We start from the raw sequence: 21539 nt of genomic DNA, 5'->3' as shown, positions 1-21539 counted from the left end.
AAGAGACACACAAGGGAGAGAGAAAAACCAAGAGGTACAGTCCCTTTTTATGCCCAATCAGGGCCACACCTAGCCAGACTGAATTGCTTTCAGTTTCACTTCATTATTCAGTCTGAACAGGCTCCCACTGCAGACGCCTTCCGAGACGGGCGTTGCTGAAGAGACATTCCTCAGTTATTATTTCATCCCCTAACCAATCACAGCGTTTGAAATCGCATTCAAAGGACGCTGATTGGCCTGGTTGGAATTCCAGCCAGAGATATCACTCTGGACGAGAGCTTTTCAAGGCTTCGAAGGCTTTCCAGGCTTTCTGCAATTCGATAAAAAAAAAGTCAGATTCAGAGACTGGAGCCAGGCTAGGCCACGCCCCACAGCTGTTCCACCAATAGGAACCCCGGTCCCAGGTCGCTAATGTCATTTGGGGGAGGAGGGGCTGTTGACAAAGCAGACTTCTGCAACAGTCAAATACAATTAGATGAGCATGAAGTGCATTAAGCACATAGGCGATGTCATAAGCCTTAATTGTATCATTCATGGCCTAGGAAATCTCAATTTATTTTGATAGATTTGATAGGCAAAAGTATTTAAAAATAACGCTTGTGCTAAAGTTTAATTCTTTTTTTTTTCTACAAACGGAATAGATCCCAAATCTCATGTGAAATGGCAGATGAATTAATTGGCTTTCACGTATGCCCATAGGTGCTGCTCGTTAATCACCAATGGAGCCAGGCTGATTAATAGGCACCTGGCTCATTTTAATGATTAATGGAATGCCAGAGGGCTTTGGGCAGATATAGGAGCAATGACTGACAAACCTTTCCTTTATTTATACAGGTTTGCCCTTGAGAATCGCCTGCACATTATGTTGAATATGTACTCTACTTCAACATGCATGACTCATCCCTGATGTTGAAATCAGACATATAACCTGTAATACCGAGAACCTGAGAACCTCCACTAACGTGAGGCATGAACTAGGTCCCGTGTCCCCTGATCATGTCATACGAACGCCTCGGTTGGATCACTGATCATCTTTAGTCACAAGTCCAGCCAAGATTCATACATAATTTCTTTATTATCCAACAGCATACAACCATTAACATTTTCAACGTTGAATGATCACTGAAATGTATTGCTTTTAAAAATAGATGCCCTCTAATAGTCTTACATATATCATACATGTCACTGAAGAACACTGAACTCTTCCAGGGTTAAAAGCAGACACTATTTACAAGTTATCCTTTTGAAAAGGTCGTTATTTTCACAACAGGTCATACAACATAAAAGATAAGAGCGATCTCTTCCATGAATATAAATTCCCTTGACAGTAACATTCCCATGCTTCTACATCCAGGAGGCGCACACACTAATAAAACAAGAACAGTTCACTCAACAGCTCGTCTCAGCGTGTCGAGAGAAACGAGCAGGATATAAATGAGATTTGTAAAAAATATAATACAATAAATGTCCGAGCAGCTTCTTCCAATGATTGCCTCAGAGGGTCTGTAGGATGGAGGTAGTGAGTGTTTATGAATATCATTTATAAAGGACGGTGTGTGTGTGTGTGTGTGTGTGGGGGGGGGGGGGGCAGTTCTGAGCGGCCCTCCTCCTCTGTTCCAGCTCCTCCAGGCGGTGCTGCCTCCCCTGGGCGTGCTCCGCCCCCACCCTCTGGGCCGTCTCCGTGGCGGCGATGTCGATGTGGGCGTACCTGGTGGAGCCCCCTCCTGGAAGGAACCGCAAACAACGCCCCGATCAATAAAACGGCTGTGGTTGACTTCTTTGATGACGACACCACACATATACACACACACACACGCACACACACACACACACACGCATGAACACACCAATAGACACACCAATAGACTAGAGATACATAAGGCCTCTGTTTTCCTCAGATGGTCTGTGTGATAAAGAAATCTATCAGTTTATTTATGATACTGGACTCCCTTTCCATGTCCTAAAATAATGAGAACATTTTCTTCTCTAAATTTGGCTGTAAGTCACTGTATATGATCGCCCTCCCACCCCCTAAATAATCTCCTTTATGACTTAATGAACTGCAGGGTGTGTGTGTGTGTGTGTGTATGTGTGTGTGCGTGGCCTAAGCGGCGCTTAACATCACAGGGATGAAGCATATTCATCTCTTCAGTACTGGAACCCATTATGGCCTTTCGCTATAAAACCAATTACTCCTGGTGCTACCAACCAAAGTGACCCATAATGTTAGCTCACAGCAGATTATAAATCATTAGGGTTCAATGAGATTTAATCTGATTAAGCGTTTCAATTATGGAAGTTTTGGGGGAGTTTTTCATAAGATGATCTCTTAAAGGTCCCCTATTATGCTACGTTAATAAAGGCCTCTGGGGTCCCCAGAACATCGTCTTTGAACATCTTTGCCTAATATGCTAAGTTAATAAAGGTCTCTGCAAAACATTGTCTTTAAACATCTCTGCTGAGAATACCAGTCAGATGAAGCATTCTAGCATGTCTCTATACCGCTCTGTCTCAGTCCTGTTCTAGACGCGCTGTTTCATGTGTCTGTAGCTTTAATGCAAATGAGCTGCTGCTCCCCACCCCCACTCTGTCCTTGGCTCCAGAAGTTCAAACAATGCAAATGCAGCAGGAAGTTTCTGAATGGCTAGTTAACCTTTAGTTTGACCTAGTTAAGCCCCACCCTCCCCCACAGTTTAACTTTTTTTCAGATGTGGGGCGGAAGAATTCGAATTCTGACGTCAGAACAGGAGGCAAATCTCACCAGCAGGTTGAATCACACGTCTACTGAATTTAGCAGCCCACAAAAAAAACTGACTGGGTCGTTTTATTTCAGTTTGTGCGTTAATAGGTCCATCAGGGACCCATATATATGTGCACAAGCACTGAAAAGGGAGTTCTACAGGGACCTTTATGTCTTCTAATGAGCCATCCACTTCTCATTGAGCTTAGAAATGATATTGTGTTGTGGATCATTGCTACCCCCCCCCTCACACACACACACACACACACACACACATCTACAAACACTCCTGACAACACTACCATAATCCATGAAATTGGAGACAGCATGATGATGCCGCATGTGGGCTCAATTTCACACGACAACTCAATTTTAACATATTGCTTCATATCTATAACATTTCTGCAGCCCTTGGGGGTGGTGTGTGTGTGTGTGTGAGAGAGAGAGAGAGAGAGAGAGAGAGAGAGAGAAACAGTAATACATTCATTATTGCTTCCCTTGGGTATCAGAGCAGCACGAAGCCAACAATGAGTAATTAGAATAACAGCACTGAGAATTTCTGACAATGAAAAGGGCTTTATAAAATAATTATTTTATTATTGTACTATAGGACTTTGTTTGAACAAAGTCAGTGTTTTGTTCCTCGGGGGGTATGTGTGTCATTATTGCCATCATAGACTGATTATATTTGTAGACCATGCAGTAAATCTGAGTGCTCAGCATGCACTTAATCTAATGACTGATTTCCTGCCGATTAAACTGTATGTTTCCATGGAGACTTGCTGAATCTGCTTACTGTATGTGGTTACTCTTGACTTAAGGAGGCCTCCGTAAGACTCCGTACTCCATAAGTCTTACGCTTTAATTTTCAATAATAAAGGTAGATTCAAACAAACAAAAATTTTCCTCCACAAAGGACTACATACAGTATTAATTTATGCCCTCGCCTTAACAAAGTCACGCTAGTCTAAACTTATTCAATCTATGTACCGGGAACAGCCATTGTAGACAACTGCAACAACCGCAGACAAAAACATTAGAGCAAAGCCACCAGCCAAACCCGACAAGCCAATCAGAGTCAGCGAAGCAGCATACACTATACCCAAAATGGAGGCCCCGAAAAACACGGAGCCAAAATGGCAGGCAGCAGTGGCAGCAGCGGGGAGAGGGCAGGAAACATTGATCCAAAATGGCCGACTAGGGCTCTGTGTCCTTACTGGGTCTGCGCAGCTGCAAAGCGTTACCTCGCGCTGGAGGGAGCGGGGAGGAAACCGGGGCGGGGCCGGCGGGCTCCTGCAGGTCCAGCTCCATGTAGAGCAGCTCTCTGCCGGCGCTAGCTTTAGACGCGAGGCTAACGGGGATGTTGACGTAGTTGGCGCTGCTGTCGCTGCGGGGTCTTGCGTCCAGGAAGGGGGAGGCGGAGGGGGAGGGGGCGCCTGGGGGGAAGGTGAAAACACTCCCTGTAGGACCAACGGAAACACAGTGAGTCATTTCAACACACAGCGGTTGTCTGGTCAGTAGAGGCTGGAGTTGTAATGTGGTCACGCTGCTATCGTGCACTAGTCTGACTCAACAGATGGAGGTTTCTGGGGGGTAACGCCGGGGTTCAGGCCGGACACGAAAACGCTGTGAGGCACCGTGAAGCGCAGCTCGTTTCCTTCCCGGCGCCCACTGCGACTGTTCACACCGGCCATATTGCGTTACGGAGCTTGGCGTCCGGCTCGTGCCCCGCCGCGCCAGAATCGGCAATTTTCCTGGGAGCCATGAGCGAATATGTGTGATTAAAGTGCAGAGGAGCAAAAGTTGGATTGGTTACCGGCGCGGAAAAATGCACCTCTGGTGTGGACAGCCAGGCTCCTGCTCGCTTGAGTAGCGATGCTTCACTGCGCTCCCTCATCCTGTCTGAGCCCAGTTTATTACTGCCCAATCAGTGGCAGTGAATGAAATCTGTTGTCCGCCCAATCAGATTCACTCCCCCTATCCCCGAATGGTAATGAGCCCAGCCATCCTCTTCTCCAGCGCTGGCACAGCGTAAACGAAGTGCGGAGATAGGTCTGGCTTCGGGAGACTGGTCATTTCACACGCGGCGGTGCCTGGTCGGCATAGAGGACATGCTTCCTGTTATCGTCGACGGACTGAGTTTTATTTTCTCGTTTGAAAATCCTCTTACCATACTCTTCCGGTCTGAGCTCTCCTCTCCTGGGTGATTCTGTTAAATCCCACGTAGGCCGAGAGTCTGAGAAGATGAGGAATGAGGTCAAATTGAATAACCCAGCTGCTGTATAACCGCTGTATATTCCGGGTTAACGGTTGACAGCTGACCGGTAGTGATGGCCGTTCTTACCGGAGATCTGTCGGTGAAGGACCGGCCTGCCGGGGGATGAGACCGGCGTCTGGGGGGGCCCCAGGAAGGAAGACGGGGTTGGTTCCCCCCTGTCCCCTCCCGCCCTGGCTCCGCCCCCCTCCTCCCTCCACACGGGGGGCTTGTCTGTAGGGTTCAGACGAGAACACTCTTCTTCATCTACGGGCAAATCGGTTTCATCCTGTGCGCCTTGCGTAGCTGCCCAAGCTCGTTAGGCTGCGCAAGGTGTGTTTGGCGCGTCCTTGCCTAGCAATGGGCGCCGTGGATTAAATTGCAACTTTACGCAAGAGCTTGCTCAGAGCCCGCGCTCACAGCGCCGAGTATGAATCAGGCCACAGGCACATGTTAATTACCTCCATTTGATCAATGCCTTAAATGCACGCGTCAGCTCATGGTCTGATAGGCCGAACGACCAACTTTGCACGCCTACCTGTTGCAGATGAAGCAGGTCGAAATCCCGATGAACTGGTTCCCTGGGAAACAAGAGAAAAACAAAGTGAAGATTAGACACGATATATTAGACTGACAGTCCAATTTTGTACTTTTGTTATCTTGTTTGTATTCTCATTTTATGTGTGACATCGCTTCCTCGGGCATGCTGGCGCTGAGAGAGTGATGGATGGTGTTTGAGATCAGTCACGACTTTCTGAGAGACGGACGTGTTCCAATACTATGCTTGATTTCCTTGAAGGAAGGAAGGATGCAGTGAAGTGTTGGGAGCAGGGTGAGTGTTAGTGTTAGTGGGTGTTAAAGCAGATGTGAGGGGAAGAGAAGTGAGGGACAGACAAGAGGAAAAAAACAGTCTCGTTAAATAGGTTATTATCATTATAGAAATCGTGGGCAGTTTGTTACGGAGCGTGAACCCAGTGAGCACCGCAAATCCCCCCCGCCACATCTTACCTGCGGACAACCCCGCTTCTTAGCTGAGTACCATTGCTCATGGGTAATGTAGTTTAAACAGTGATCACACTGGATGGAGAGACATGTATGGGGGAAGGTGGGGTTAGATCTACCATGGCAACACGGTACACTGGAATCAGACAATTCAAAGAAAGAGAGAGAGAGAGAGAGAGAGAGAGAGAGAGAGAGACACACATGGAGAGAGAGCGAGAGAGACACGGAGAGAGATAGAGAGACACAGGGAAGAAAAACATGTTGATGGGAGATGCAGAAGCTGTATTCCAACTGCGAGACGGCAGAGCTGTCTGCGGCCTCGCGGCGCTGACATCTGAGCCCCCGGTAAGACCGGGATGAGACCGGGATGAAACCGGGGGCTCCGGAGGCCCAGGAGGAGGAGAAGGAGGAGTATGAAAGGGTGAGAGGTGAGGAGGGAGGAGGGTGTGAGGAGAATGCGGTGAGGAGGGAGGGAGGGAGGGAGGGGTAGAGGAGGAGGCTGGACAGAGAGAGGAACAGCGTTTCGGGGTGGTGGGGGGGGGGGGGTGATGAATCAGCACCTATCGAGCCAATTAGCCGCGTTGACATTAGCGTTAGCCCTCAACGGCCGTCTGAGAGGGAGATGAATGGCTGTCTGGGGGGGAGGGGGGGGGCCGCACACAATCACCATCAGAGACCGCCAGACGCTCAACACTGTGTGTGCGCGCGTGTGTGTGTGAGACGCCCAACCTCAGCATAAAACACACACCGGCGCCTATTCGGTCTTCTCAAAAGACAAAGGGACGGGGCAGAGGATGCTACACACCAACGAGGGGACTGAACACTAGCGCATTACAGCCCACGTTTTTTTGTTTCAGAACAAAGTGCACACAGCGCTCCGTTTGAACTGCGTTCCGTAATGATAATGTCAGCCTCTGCCAGGAGAAGAAAGAGAAATCATGAAAAAGGAGGTGCTCATTAGCCTCCAGATCTGGCTGTCAGACATGTTCAGCGGAGAGGAGCTGTACTCTCCACCCACCGACAACAATAACCGACTAGTCAATGAAAAAGAAAAAGCCTTTTGAAAAGCAAGTGAAAAATCAATGGGAGCTATAAGCGAGCAACAGAGGCCTTTATAATGAAATCATCAAAGGAGGCCAGGTGCAAGCCTGGAAGACAGGTTTGTGATGTTGTTAGCTCAACACCCCCCCCCCCCCCTCTCTCTCTCTCTCTCTCTCTCTCTCTCTGCACCCCCCCACCCCCCCCACCCCCACCCCCACCCAACCAAACCTAGGCTACAAAGAGTTGATTTGCATAGTGAGTGGTAAACGCTTTGATTAACAGGAATCTGGACACTGCGACTTTGATGCGCGGCTGAGTGATTCCCGGGCGCAGTTTGTATGCATGGCCATCTGCGCCGGCGCTCTCACAGCCGTTCACCAGCGGCACAGAACAGAAGCGCCCCTCTGGGCCGGTGCACTCGACAATATGCGAAAGACGATTAAACAACGTGAAATTAGTCGGCGCGCCTTTAAGCGAGAGGCGGGACGGACTGCCTGATTCTGACGGACTGCGACAGGGGTGCGGCGTGAGGCGCACAAGTTTTCGTTCCGTCTTAATTTCTGTCACCGCGTGGAATCTGGGAAAAAAAACAGGAGGGACAGGTGGCGGGATTGCTGAGTCAGCGGCTCTTTGGCCCTGAGGAATATTGTTTGAAACTGGGAGGTCTTGGCAGTTAGTCCGATCTGCCATCTCTCTGCCTGTGGGCTGTTATGCCAACGCATCTGGACATTGGAGATTATATTATAGTTGGCCGAGACACGGTCACGTCTCTTTCCTGTCCCGCAGTGGTGGAACGAACTGCCCACTGACGTCAGGACAGCAGAGTCGCTGCCCATCTTTCCCCGCAGGCTCAAAACTCATCTCTTCAAGAGGTACTACAACGATCCTCCCACCTATTGTATTTTTAGTTTGCTATTCTTCAGTTTGCCTTGAGCACTAGATTATGCTTAGTCACTTGTTTTAGAAAGGAGATTCACTTGTGTGTTCTGGCAAGTAGTAGTACTAAACTGACTTTAGCAATTATTGTAAGTCGCTTTGGATAAAAGCGTCAGCTAAATGACTGTAATCTAATGTAATGAGTTGGTTACCTGTGTTCCCCCGCACACCGGACAGCCTGGAAGCAGCGTCGGAGGTCTGGACGGGCCTGTCCTGGCGCTGGAGCTGCAACGCTCCGTACCGTCCGCAGGGGGCGCCTCCCTCTCACTGCCCTGAGAGAGAGACCGCGCGAGAGGGCCGACCCAGTGGTCTAGCGGGGAACCACTCAACCCCAGTCCCTGGCCACCACCCCCACCCCCGCCCGCCCTCCTGTCCGTGCCCGATTCGGGGGCACCCCCCTGGGCTAGCGGGTCCTTGGGAGCCAGGCTCTGGAGCAGGTTCCTGGGGGTGTCGTATCGCAGTCGGCTGGGGACTTGGTATTCCTCGCCTGCCCTCCAGGGGGCAGCAGAGGGACTAGCATCAGTTCTTGCGGGGCAGAGGCAGGGGAGAGGGGCAGCAGGGCTATGGTCTGGGGTATTTATGAACAGAGATGGAGGGGCAGGGAGAGGCAGAGGGGGAGGTGGTGGAGGAGGGGGCAGACTGAGCTGGGAGCCAAACTCCTCCCCCCCACCCTGACTGGCTGTGTCCAGACTCCCTGTACAGGAAGAGAAACTCCCAGAGTAAGACGATTGGCTGCCTGTGGCAATCCCAATCCCGCTGTCCAATGAGCTCTGGCGCCCGCTGTCGTGGAGACCACGAGGGCGGGTCTGTTTAGAGGAAGGGCGAATCACAGAGCCTCCCATCACAGCCGCATAGAGAGAATCGTCCGGATTGGTCGAGGTCTTTGTAGTGGGTGGAACTGACAGGGACTCGGATGAGGGATGTGATCTGGGTGTGGGCTCCGCCCACGAAGGAAGGCGGCTTCCGTAGCTTGCATCTGATTGGCTGGAGGAGGAGCTGGAGATACTGCTGCCGTCGTCTCCGGCAACAGAGGTACTGAAGCTATAGGTGGAGGCTGTAGAGGTGATTTAATTGTTTTTTAATAAATAGATTTAATAAATAGTTTTATTTATTATTATGATTATGATTATGATTATTATTAGCATGTGAATCGCTAAGTATCAATCATCGTCAACTATCAATGATCGTGTAGCAAACGTGTGTGAACCAGCTTGGTGTGTGTTTCTGTGTGTTTACACGTGTGTGTGTGTGTGTGTGTGTGTACCTGTGCTGCTCTGTCTGCTGGACTGGGACAGCATACTGAGTCTCCTCTCCAGCTCTGACGCCTCATGGTTGATTCTCTCCTCCGAGAGAGACGGGTTAGCACTGGGATCTATACACACACACACACACACACACACGCACATAAGCACGCGTACAAAGGACACACACATGTACAAGGGCGCGCACACACACATACAGTACACACACACACGTGTACAACCGCACACATACATGCACACACACAAGCACACAGACATGTACACACACACACACACACACACACACACACACACACACAGGGACATACACATACAGTAACAGAGCACAGACTGGATTTTATATCAGTTTATATCTGCTTAATCCATTCAAAGCTCCAAGCATTAGGAGTGAAAACTATCTTTCTCTCTCTCTCTCTCTTTGCCTCCCTCTCTCTCTCTCCCCCCTCTCTCCCTCTCAGTCTCTCTCCCTCTCTATCTCTTACACACACACTCACACACGCATACACACCCACACACACATACAGACAGCATCACATTTTGATGACACGACGGAAAGAAAAAGAAATCGGTTGAACCAAAATGTAGTCTGAATGCTTTGCTCTGCCCCTGTGGAGAGCTGAGGACATTCTCCCCATTCATCCTCTATATCACCTCTGAAGGAAAACAAACAAGATGGTGTCTGGAGAAATCGATGCTGAGAGCAAAAAACACTTAGGCAATAACCAAGATGCAATAAAACACCCTTGACAATACTGTTGGGTCTAGGGACAGTCTACCAAGATAACTTGCATATGTAAAATGCTGACTTCAGACATTTAAGTTGGTGTGGGTGTATTTCCCCCCAAAATTGTAATATTTTTTATCCACAAAAGATTGCTTTTTTTATCATGGAAGATTAGAAATAGAAGTTATTTTTTATTCAGATCAAGTTTTACGATAAACATGCAAGTTATGCATAAGCTTTCTCATACTAAAACTGATGTATTCTTATTTCTCTACCAAAGCTGTTCTGTGTGCGTCAAGTTCTCTACCACTTCCTGTCTGAGATGTACTGTCCTGTCCTTCGTACCGTGTCAAACCCTCACATTGCACGTCCACTAGCCAATTTGTCATCTCCTGTCTTTCGCGTGCCCTGCACTCGCTTGAGGGCATTTCACTTGGTTTCACTTCCTGTCACCATTCAACTCAGTTGTGTCTGTAGGATTTTTAATATGTCACTTTATTTAATTATAATGTCATTTCAGGTGAGAAAGTAAGGATGTAGATTCTCAATATGTGGTCAGTTCATCGAAATAAACCCTGACTGTTTTCTACTTTCCCATTCACCCTCTCCTGATTGGACAAATTTAGCTTTGATTTAGCCTAAAATAGACGTCCATCCTACTTTATGGTAAATCGACGCATCTAGACTTCGCTCGTCGCGAGCGAATACCTTGCCCCCGGAACTTGCATCATCCACTTTCCAGTTCCGCCCCCACATTAGTTTTGAATTATCCTCAGGTGTTACTTTTGCTAGTGGGCATGCACTGTCAAGCCTGCCGGCCGCTGACTGACAGTTTCCAGGATACCGTTACACACTGCGCCGCCGTCAAAGCTGTAGTGGTCTGCCAGCCACGCGGTTTAGTGTAAAACCCTGCCAATTTACACACCTAACACAGCGGCTCCGGGGCGGGCGTGTGTGTCTGTCTGAGTGTATGTGTGTTACTAAAGCGAGGCTGACAACCACCGTCAAATTGTACATTAAGACAAGGATATATTGCATAAACAGGGCGGTATCTCGGACGGTGGGTGCATGTGTGTGTACATGTGTGTGTGTGTGTGTTTCTGCTATAAGACCGAGTTAGAAGGAGGGAGAGTGTCAAGAACCTAACTCCTTGCTAAGTTAACGCCACCATGGCTAATGCTAATGCTAAGCGCTAACGGCTACAAATGTCAGTATGCTCCGCGAGGTGTCGGCTAACGCCAGCTAGCCTGCGCTAATTATAGCGGCCTGCCTGCACCGAATGTCTCCGGCTAAAACAGGCTACAGCTGAGGCTCTCTAAGCAGCAGGATACACAACACAGTCAAAACACTCTGAACTTTCTAGACATTGAGCTAATTTCACTTGGAACTTTGTAGACAACGCTAAACAAGTCCTCCTTCCTCACTTGTTTCATTGTCTTTTTGTCAAGCACACTAAATAATTCCATCAGGGTCACCCTCGAAACATTAGGTCCCAAACTGGAAGGCTAATGTCTCAACTGCAAACCTCATCTCTAGTTTAGGTTTGGGGACGTTTATGGCGAGATATAAAGAAATCGGGCTGTATTCACAGAGACTCTCAGAGAAGGCGTGTCAATCATGAATATCATATATAGGGGGACCTGATAGGGGCCCTGAATAGTGGATAGGGGCCCTGATCCTGAATCAGATATGACTTTATCTGCACCAACGAGGATACAGGCCTGCCAGGGAGAGGACTTGTTTAGTCGTTCTTTCCCTCGTGAGGTGGTGTCAGATCACGAGTGTACGTGTCATAATGTAAACATTCTACCCTCAATGATCACTAAGCCCCCTGTCTGGAGGCACTCTCAGAACACTACAACGTGCTACACACACGCACGCACGCACACACAGGACCTCCTAATCCCCATGGTGACCCTGGGAGTTTGAGCATGTGATGCCATCTCTAGTCTGGCGCCCATCGAGCCATGAGCTGGATTTTAATTTTAGAACTCAGAGGCATTTTAACACTTTCTCAATAAAACCAGTGATGAGGAGACAACACAAAGGACACAAAGGAAAGGACACAAAACTATAGGAAGTGTGTGTGTGTGTGTGTGTGTGTTCAGTTCAGTTGACTTTAGAACCAACTGTAGCAAACCAAAGGCCAGCATAATTCATGGCGAGGATGTACAAATAGTCGACACATATAAATACCTGGGTACAGTGTTCGACTCGAAACTCAAGTTTGACGCCAACACAGACTCAACTGTTAAACGAGGGCAACAAAGAGTTCACTTGCTGAGAAAACTCAACTCCTTCCATGTCTGGGGAACCGTTCTATGTAGGTTCTATCAATCCTTTATTGAAAGCCTCTTGACATACTCCTTTATTTGCTGGTACAATGGTCTGTCCGTGAAAGACAAAAACAGTTTGAATGGGATAGTGAAGTTCTGCTCCAAGATCATGGGAGTGAGGCAGAGGGACTTGGGCTCTCTCTGGGAGAATCAGGTGGCCCAGAAGGCAAAAAGAATAATTGGCCAACCTGATCATGTGCAGGCTAATGCTTTTACTTTAATGCCCTCAGGGCAGAGGTATGTTTTTGATACGAATAATATTTTGTTTCTTGGTGTGTTTTATCTGTGGATGGTACAAGCCACAAATTAATTGCCCTCTGGGATCAATAAAGTTGTTTGAATTGAATTGAATTGAGTTTGTTACACCCATGTGTGCCTGCAAGCATGCATCTGTGCGTGTGTGCGTGTGTGTGTATGTGTGTGTGTGTACCCACCTGGCAGGGCGGGTCTGAGGCCGTGCGGAGCTCGACTGGGGGAGAGGCCTCTGACGATGCAGTCAAACAGGAAACTGATCTGCTCCCCCTCTGCACAGGACAGGAAGAACACCCCCGCCCCTGAGAGAGAGAGAGAGAGGGAGAGAGAGAGAGAGAGGGAGAGAGAGAGAGAGGGAGGGAGAGAGAGAGGGAGAAAGAGAGGGAGGGAGAGAGAGAGGGAGAGAGAGAGTGAGAGATGGAGAGAGAGAGGTAGGGGGGATAGAGGTGGAGAGAGAGAGCAGGGAGAGAGATGGAGTGAGATAGAGGGAGAGAGAGAAGAGGTGGTGAGGAGAGAGGGAGATTTTCTGAAGAGAAAGACTTTTCTCCAGGGCCAGGCGAGTCCGGCTTTGTCGCCTCTGCGTCTATAAAACCTCTCTGCCACATCGATCTCTTCTCATTCTTGTCCCACATCACAAACCTCATTCATTTACATTCCGGTGACTGAAAAGAGCATCGTTCTGAAAGCCAGACCTCTTCAAAAAATTCCAAGCAGTGAATGGATGACTGGTGACCGCAGTCAAGCCCCGACTGATGCCATATCTGTACCGCGACCGGACTACTGAAGGTACAGTACAACCGTCTACCACGATAATCACATGACAATCACATGATAATCCCATGACAATCACATGATGATCCCATGATAATCACATGACAATCACATGATAATCCCATGACAGTCACATGACAATCACATGATAATCAAATGACACTATTCCTCCTTTTTCACTTGGTCCTTTCGTTTTTATATAAAGCTCTCTTTAAATAGTTAGACCAGGGACATCCTCTAATTGGTTAAAATGATTCAGGGGCCTCAGTGTCATTCTCTGATTGGTTCAAATTCAATAAAGCGCCTTCGGGGAGTCGACCAGCATGCTCTTCACCTGAGGTCTGACACACACACTCACACACACACACGGAAACACACACCTATTGTTGCTACCTCAGTGCGGCCCCTATTCCCAGCCAAATCACGCCTCCAACAGCCCTATTAGACGGTCTGTCGATCGCGATCGCTCGCCTGATTGGTTCGCGGAGCCTAATTACGACGGGCCATGTCGCTCATTTCGGGAGGCCCCGTTTAAACGGCAGGACCGGTTAGAGAGGAACCTCGTCTCTGCGTCGATTTACCGGTTTTAGAGAGACTGCATGCACTCAGGATTCCTCACACACACACAGGCAGTGTGAGTCGACTGGACAATGTTGATGCTGAATAATTCTTTCCGTCGGCAACTTTATCTGCAGATGGAGGAGATTGTGGAGGTGAGTAACGGCAGCAGCTACTGGTGATACATCCCAACAACGGCGCTCGCCAGCGGACAGGACGACACCCCGATACCGTCTAACACTTAACACATCAGTCACTTCCAGGAAAACACACACATACACGTGCCGGCGCGCACACACACACACTGTACGCAGATGCACGCCTGAAAACACACACTATACATAGACGCACGCGCGTGAGCATGCACGCACGCACACACACACACACACAGAGCAGCTTCTGGGAATGTGCACGTGGGCGAGTGGACGTAAGGTGAGGAGAGAAGGGGGCGGGCCGACAGTGGAAATGTTTTTGCCAGGATTAGTAGACCTGACCACGGCCCAAACTCTGCAGATGGCTATTTAATGCCTGAGTGTGTGAGTCACTGTGTGTGTGTGTGTGTGTGTGTGTGCATGCATGGGCGATTTTATAGGGGGGGCAGGGGGGCAAGTGCCCCCCCTGATTGGCCAGCCCAACTCTGCTCAAATTCTTTAAAAAAAACAAAAATAAATAAATAAAAAACTTGTACAAGTGTATTTATTACTTAAACTAGGCTACCTTTAAAAATATATATATTCATAATCCACCAATGGAACAACTCGTCCGTCGACCTCAACTATTTCCGGTTTGATCTGTTACCGCAAAAAAATGAGATCTGACTGTACTGCTCAGTGCTCAACAAGCTACAACCAGCCAACCTGCTCACAATGGCGAAAAGAGCTATAAAACCAATTCATAAATAAATACACCACTTCATAAAAAAATAAAACTGGCAATGCAAATGAAGAAGCTACCACTCGAAATGACACCGCAGCAGGTGCAATCGAATGCAGAAGTGCTCCAGAGGCTATCGAAGCACACTAGCACTAGCAACATCACCATCGGCGAGGAAGCTAGCACCAGCAGGCAGTTGCAGTTTGATGTTGTGATGTTGGGTATGGCCTAGTGCTCGGACATAAAGTCATATTGACATGCTTGTGGTGTCTAGATGAAGTTTGATGCGTTGTGCATATTGAATTGTCATACGGATTTCTTATTAGCATACTGTTCACAACTGGCATTCTTTGTAAATAGATGGGACGGGACGGCAGGACTGTTTGTTTTTTTCTCACGTCTAAATGTTGCCCCCCCTACTCTCAGAGGGTAAAATCGCCTATGCGTGCATATGCACTTGTATTTGCTCATTTGCTTACTCACTTGTATGTGAGTGTCTGTATTTTGGTGTTGGTGTCATGTTTGTATGTGCGTGTGCGGTTGTGCATACGTGTGTGTGTGTGTGTGTACGTGTGCCCCGGTAGGCAGATGAAGATATGAGGAGCTGGTTAATATTGAGGCCATTTGACCCGCTGCCAGCCCCACACTGGACTCTGCTCCAACACACACGCACACACACACACACACACACACACACACACACACACACACAGCAGGTCTCTTTTTACACACACTATGGGACTGGAGCTGGATGAGGAGAGAACAGGACTGGACACCCAATGCTTTGGATGTGTTACAGTAAACACGTCTGTGTGTGTGTGTGTGTGTGTGTGTGTGTGCGTGTGTGTGTGTGTGTGTGTGTGTGTGGTGAAGCTATTCACATGCTTTCTCTACCACACACACACACAAACACACACTCCACTCTCCCTAAGAATGTAAATGCGGTTTCAGAGCTAGTGACTGGTGGGTTACATGGCGATGACGTGGAGGAGAGAGGAGCAGTGATTGGCTGTGATGACACAGGGGGTGTGGTATTTATAGCGGCTGTTCATCAGAATGATGAAACCCAACACTCCGGACCTCACAGTTATTCCTGTAAGGTCCATGTGTCTCTCCTGGCTTAAGACACACGCACACACACACACACACACACACACACACACACACTCAACTCGACAGTCCAACTCTTATTTCATTGGGTACCGATTGATGGTGATGGAATCACTGGAGATAGTAAACTACTACGGACTGAAAGAGTGAAAGTTGCCCAAAGCGGCGCCTGTGAACCTGACAAACGCCCCCAAACACTTTCTAATCTACTCCCTCGACTTCAGCAGTCTAACTACTCCACGCATTCCGCCACCCATCAACTGGACATTCAAAGAATACCAGTGCCACACACACACACACACACACACACACCCCACATACACACACACACAACGCACACACACGCACAAAACAGACGCATGTTATCTGGAAGGAACATGCAGAAAAACATTCCTCGCATCCCCGCTATCTCGGGTTCACTTGCCCCACGGGCAGCGCCAGTAAAAGCGTGATCTCTTCATCACGACGCCCGCGGACCGTGCTGGGTTACGGAGGTCGGAGAACGCCGTGGGGGGGGACGGGGGACGAGAGGAAGGGAGGAGAGAAGAACTCACAGTATCCGCAGCGGGTCCCGCCCTCAAAGACGAAGCCGCTGGGCACGGCGCCGTAGCGCCGCAGGTCCGACAGCTTCCAGCGGCCGATGACGGCGGGGGGGTGGTCCCTGGTGAGGACCAGCAGGTCGTTGCACAGGTGCAGGGAGGCGGGGCCACTCTCCAGCTTGGTGCCGGGCTGGACGCAGACGGAGAACCTGTGGACTGGCAGAGGGGGATGGGAACGGGGAAGGGATGAAGGGAAATTGTAAACTGTTTGAGGATGTGTGTGTGTGTGTGTGTGTCTGTGTGTGTGTGTGTGTGTGTGTGCGTGTGTGTGTGTGTGTGTTTTCCAACGTGTTCTTTCCGTGTTCATTAACCAACTTTAACTCATGCACGATACTGACAGTCAGACAGAAAATAGGTTGACAGCCAACGCGCAAACACACACACAGACACACACACACACACACACATGAAAATATTCACACACACCCTGTGTGTGACAGCCAGGATGATGATCAAGCACCCTACTATGCTCTGCTGAGCAGTTTGTCATCACTGCACTTTACAGATGGCACCTCTCAAAACACTAAACTGCATGTCAATGTCTATCTTCCTCATTGTCTCTCTCTCTTTCTCTCTCTCTCTCTGTCTCTTTCTCAGTCTCTTTCAATTCAATTTCAATTCAATTCAATCTGTTTCCATTGCCAATGCCAGAGTGAAATAACACAATAAGGAGACGCATATACAGGGCTGTGTTTGTATACAGATGAGTAAAGATAAGTTAAACCTAACAGAACAGTGTGGACATTGCAGTTTCAAAAATATAAATATATATATATCTCTCTCCCACCCTCTCATTCTCTTGGTCTCTGTCTCTCTTTCTTTCTCTCTGTTTCTCTCTCTGTCCAAAGATGATTTACTGTCGGCGTTCACACACACACGCACGCACGCACGCGCACACACACACACACACAACGCAAGACTGCACTGCAGCTAGGCCTACTGTAATAGACTGTTTCATGGAACATTCATATTCAAAACAATAACACCACTTTAGTCCATCTCAACATCCGGTTTGCCGCGAAGATAACACTGTCAAGTTAGCTAGCGTTAGCGGCGGTAGCTAGCTAGCTAACGTTATAAATGACAAGCAACTATTTCTTGAGCCTCCCAAAGGCAGAACCGTCGAGATGTGTAAATAATAATCCCACCACCGAACAACAAGTTCCTAAAGTTAATTTGGACATTTTGTAAAAGTTTTCGCCTTGCCCGGATTTGACCATTATTGCAGAAGACACTGAAAGTTTACTTGGACCAAGTCGTTAGTGGCTGAAAATTCCCTTGAAAGGGTCTATGGGGAGGAAACACAACACAGGCTGTTTGACATACAGGGAACTAGAGAGAGAGAGAGAGACAGACAATCAGACAGAGGAAGAAAGATATTAAAACAGACATAGACAAAGAACACTAACAGCTAGAGAAAGACAGACAAAAAGACGGCTAGATAAAGAGAGCTGACAGAGAGAGAGGGAGGAGAGGGAGAGAGAGAAAAGGAGAGAGAGGAGTGTGAGAGAGAGAAAGGAAGTATGTGAGAGAGAGAGAGACGGAGAGTGACGTCTCTTATTGATCAATAACCTATTAGTATGCAGACAGACCTTTCCGCTAACAAACTCCCCCCTAATCAGTGGCGCCCTGTGTCTGTCCATCTACCTGTCTGTCTGTCTCTGTCTGTCTGTCTGTCTGTCTGTCTGTCTGACACACACACACGCCCCGCCCACCCCCCTCACCCTCTCCCAGGCTGTAGCGGAGCCGGGCGTCCCAGGCCTGCAGGCCGTCGCGGGTGTCGAAGCCCAGCGCCACGCTGTGTCCTGGGCAGAGCAGGGTGAGGGTGTACGCCACTCCGCCGTCGAGGCCCAGCCCGGGCTCCAGGCCGCACACGCCCTCCAGGGTCAGGTGGAGCCGCTCGCGGTGACCCTTCGACTTCTCCCCACGGTCCCTGTACACCAGGAGAGACAGGCAGTCTGGTTGGAGGGGAGGGGGGGGGGGGAGGGAGAGAGAGAGGAGGGAGAGGAGAGGGAAGAGGAGAGAGGAGAGGAGGGAGAAAGGAGAGGTAAGAAGAGAGGGAGAGAGGAGAGGGAGAGAAGGAGGAGAGGAAGAGGAGAGGAGGGAAGAGAGGAGGGAGAGGACAGGGAAGAGGAGAGAGGAGAGGAGGGAGAGAGGAGAGGGAAGAAGAGAGGGAGAGAGGAGAGGGAGAGAAGAAGGAGAGGAAGAGGAGAGGAGGGAAGAGAGGAGGGAGAGGACAGGGAAGAGGAGAGGAGGGAGAGAGGAGAGGGAAGAAGAGAGGGAGAGAGGAGAGGGAGAGAAGGAGGAGAGGAAGAGGAGAGGAGGGAAGAGAGGAGGGAGAGGACAGGGAAGAGGAGAGGAGGGAGAGAGGAGAGGGAAGAAGAGAGGGAGAGAGGAGAGGGAGAGAAGGAGGAGAGGAAGAGGAGAGGAGGGAGAGGACAGGGAAGAGGAGAGGGAGAGAAAGGACCCAGGTGGAGAGAGGGGTGTCAGAGAGAGGAGGCGGTTGAAGATGAGAGGAGAAAGGAGGGAGGAGAGAGGGGTAAGAGGAGGGGTCAGAAGCAGAATGGAGTTCAGAGTGTCAGTGTTGTGTGTGTTGGAATGGAACTGATCATGCAGCACTGTAAAATTAATACTAATAATTATTATTATTCATTTTATTTGTAATGCACCTTACATTTGAAACAAATCTCAAAGTGCTAGTGATTCATTTACTACAGTAGATAGGCCTACATGAATGTCAAGAAGAACTGCCCTGCACTGTGTATTTGTTCTTTTACTTCAGCACTCGGTTAGGCTCTTAGATACTTGTTTGGAAAGAGATGCACTTATAAGTTCATACGAGTTGTAGTACACTTGACTAAATGTACTTATTGTAAGTTGCTTTGGATAAAAGCTTTTGCTAAATGACTGTAATGTATATGTAAAGTGATAGTATTTGGCGTGAGGGTACTTAGTAACAATGGAATGTGTGTGTGTGTGTGTGTGTGTGCGTGCTTGTACGTGCGTGTAACCGGCTGTCATAACAGTCTCTAAAACAATGGAGTGATCCTGGATCACAGCTGCAGACAACCTCGGTCCAAAACACACACGCACGCACACGCACACGCACAGTAAGGTATCATAGACCTACAGTAGGCTACTGTAGTTTACAAGCAATCACTTCAATTCAGCAAATTATTCAATGTGGGGGCCTTCTCGCTAATGTGATCTGAATATGGTACAATTAACAGACGAGTCTTAAAAAGAAAGCGCAGTGAAACCAGATGCACGCATAAACGGAGGATATAAATAATTAAACATCATTTGATTCTGACCGTTGCGCAATATCCCCACGTGCTGGCTGGTATGCGATATTTGCGCTATGCGCTCCATGTGGCGCGTCCCCAAATGTCAAATTGACAAATTGCGATTACTTTAATTCCTGAAAATCAGCCGCCTGAGCTCTTAATGAGGGAGTTATACTTTTGGTACAACACTGCCACGCTAATATGGAAATATAGCTTATTTCAAACACGACAAGTTGGTTGTTAGTTACATTATAAATAGAAGCGGTTTGCAACACATACCTGCGACCGGAGAAGGTTTCCGAAGCACGACCCACCGGCTCTTCCACTGGGAAGTCAAAGGAAATACAAGAGATAACAAAATGAATCCCTCTGGTTTGACCAAAAGTTTGGGTATGACTTTTCTGAAACGCTGATAGGTGATTTGAATATAACATTAACCTTTTTTCCATCTTTAAACTTGACTTGTCCCTCCGCGACAACTGTATCCGTCATCTTCTGTCATGGTTCCTAACAGCTGTCTCTGTGTATGTGTGTGTCAGAGAGAGAGAGAGAGAGAGAGAGAGAGAGAGAGAGAGAGAGAGAGAGAGAGAGAGAGGGAGAGAGAGAGGGGGGGGGGGGAGAGAGAGGGAGAGAAAGAGAGAGAGAGAGACTGCGCTACCCGACGCTGCCCCTGTTCCGAACCGGGAGGGTCACTTTCAAAATAACTTGAACGGCCCACCCCCACCGGAGGCCCTCAGACGCGACTCTCTCCCCCAGAAAACACGCCGCCCTGACGGGGGAGAGAGGCGGTTCAGGCGAACCACCCACCGCGGGCCGTGCCAAGAGTTTGTCCAGTTGTTAGCCCGTGTCAGAGGTTACTATTTACCATGAAGCCAATTCAATTAAACTTACATAACCCTAACCCCATCACTGAGCTCAGGGAGCTGGCACGCAGACGGCCGTCTCGGGAGAGGATAAAGGCAGGCTTATGTCCGTTCTTCTCAAAGCCTCGTCCTAATCGTACTGTTTCTTTATGAATTAGAATACTTACGCAATTATACCGCACGCGCTGGGGCATGACCAGGTTTATAATCAATCGTCGGGGAAAAATTCAAAGCTTTTCATGAAACATTTTTATGAACAAGACTTTATTCGACAAAAATATCTATTTTACTTATCTAAAATAAACATTTTTATAGAGCTAGTATAAGTCTAGACGTGTGAAACTGATTGTGTCAACAGACACCTCCGATAAGGGTTTATTGGTCCCTCCAGCATTCCATGAATATATATATCGTATAAAGAAGGAATACTGTAGATACAGTCAAAAAGTGAGGCAGTTGACAAGATTATGACAAGCAACGGGGCCTCTACACCATATTTCCTCTCTAACGCAAAAATAGACTCGTGTGTAGACAACACGTGTCCACATCAGGCAGTCACCGGGACAGCTCGTCCTCAGGGGTCCTCACACAAAGGTGGCTTTGAACTTGCCCGCGTCCGTCTGACCCTGTCCCTGTCCCTGCTCCGGGGCGGCCGGCTCCGCCGTCTGGTACACGCCTTTCCGCACCCTGCCGCCGCGGCTGCGCAGCTCCGACGCCACCGCCTCCCAGCTGCGGCCCAGGTGGGAGTCCCGGGAACGGCCCCGCCTCCCCCCTCCCTCTCCCTCTCCCCCTCCCCCTCCTCCTCCACCTCCCCCGGAGCCCTCCGTGTCAGAGTGAGCCCCGACTTTGTCCACGTCCAGGGCCTTGTTGGGGGTCCGGCCGGGCCGCCGCGACGGGGACTTGGACCGGCGCCGCCAGCGAGGGGGAAGAG

At 49.0% G+C, this 21539-nt stretch overlaps 2 protein-coding genes across 2 annotated transcripts in view; both read right to left on the bottom strand.

The window, feature by feature from the left end:
• Window positions 1-356: 356 nt before the first annotated feature.
• Window positions 357-20237, bottom strand: dok7b (docking protein 7b; the record flags this gene model as incomplete). The annotated part of the gene is made up of 12 exons (XM_084454660.1): window positions 357-433; window positions 1590-1724; window positions 3958-4200; window positions 4445-4494; window positions 5533-5575; window positions 8215-9027; window positions 9238-9345; window positions 12730-12849; window positions 16414-16614; window positions 18183-18416; window positions 20025-20070; window positions 20184-20237. 12 exons carry the CDS (start codon window positions 20235-20237, stop codon window positions 357-359), a joined length of 2124 nt encoding a protein of 707 aa, XP_084310786.1.
• A 955-nt stretch (window positions 20238-21192) lies between these two features.
• rgs12b (regulator of G protein signaling 12b) overlaps window positions 21193-21539 on the bottom strand; it is a gene marked incomplete at both ends in the record, with an annotated part of 42239 nt that continues 41892 nt past the window's right edge. Inside the window, 2 exons of the mRNA XM_084454659.1 lie at window positions 21193-21330; window positions 21454-21539. The exon at window positions 21454-21539 is cut by the window's right edge and continues 120 nt beyond it. Of these exons, the coding sequence (XP_084310785.1) occupies window positions 21193-21330; window positions 21454-21539 (224 nt within the window). The remainder of the gene's footprint in view (window positions 21331-21453) is intronic.

This window comes from Borostomias antarcticus, assembly GCF_949987555.1.
Source record: "Borostomias antarcticus genome assembly, chromosome: 20".
Classification (NCBI taxonomy): domain Eukaryota; kingdom Metazoa; phylum Chordata; class Actinopteri; order Stomiiformes; family Stomiidae; genus Borostomias; species Borostomias antarcticus.
This window is presented reverse-complemented; position numbering and strand designations above follow the sequence as displayed.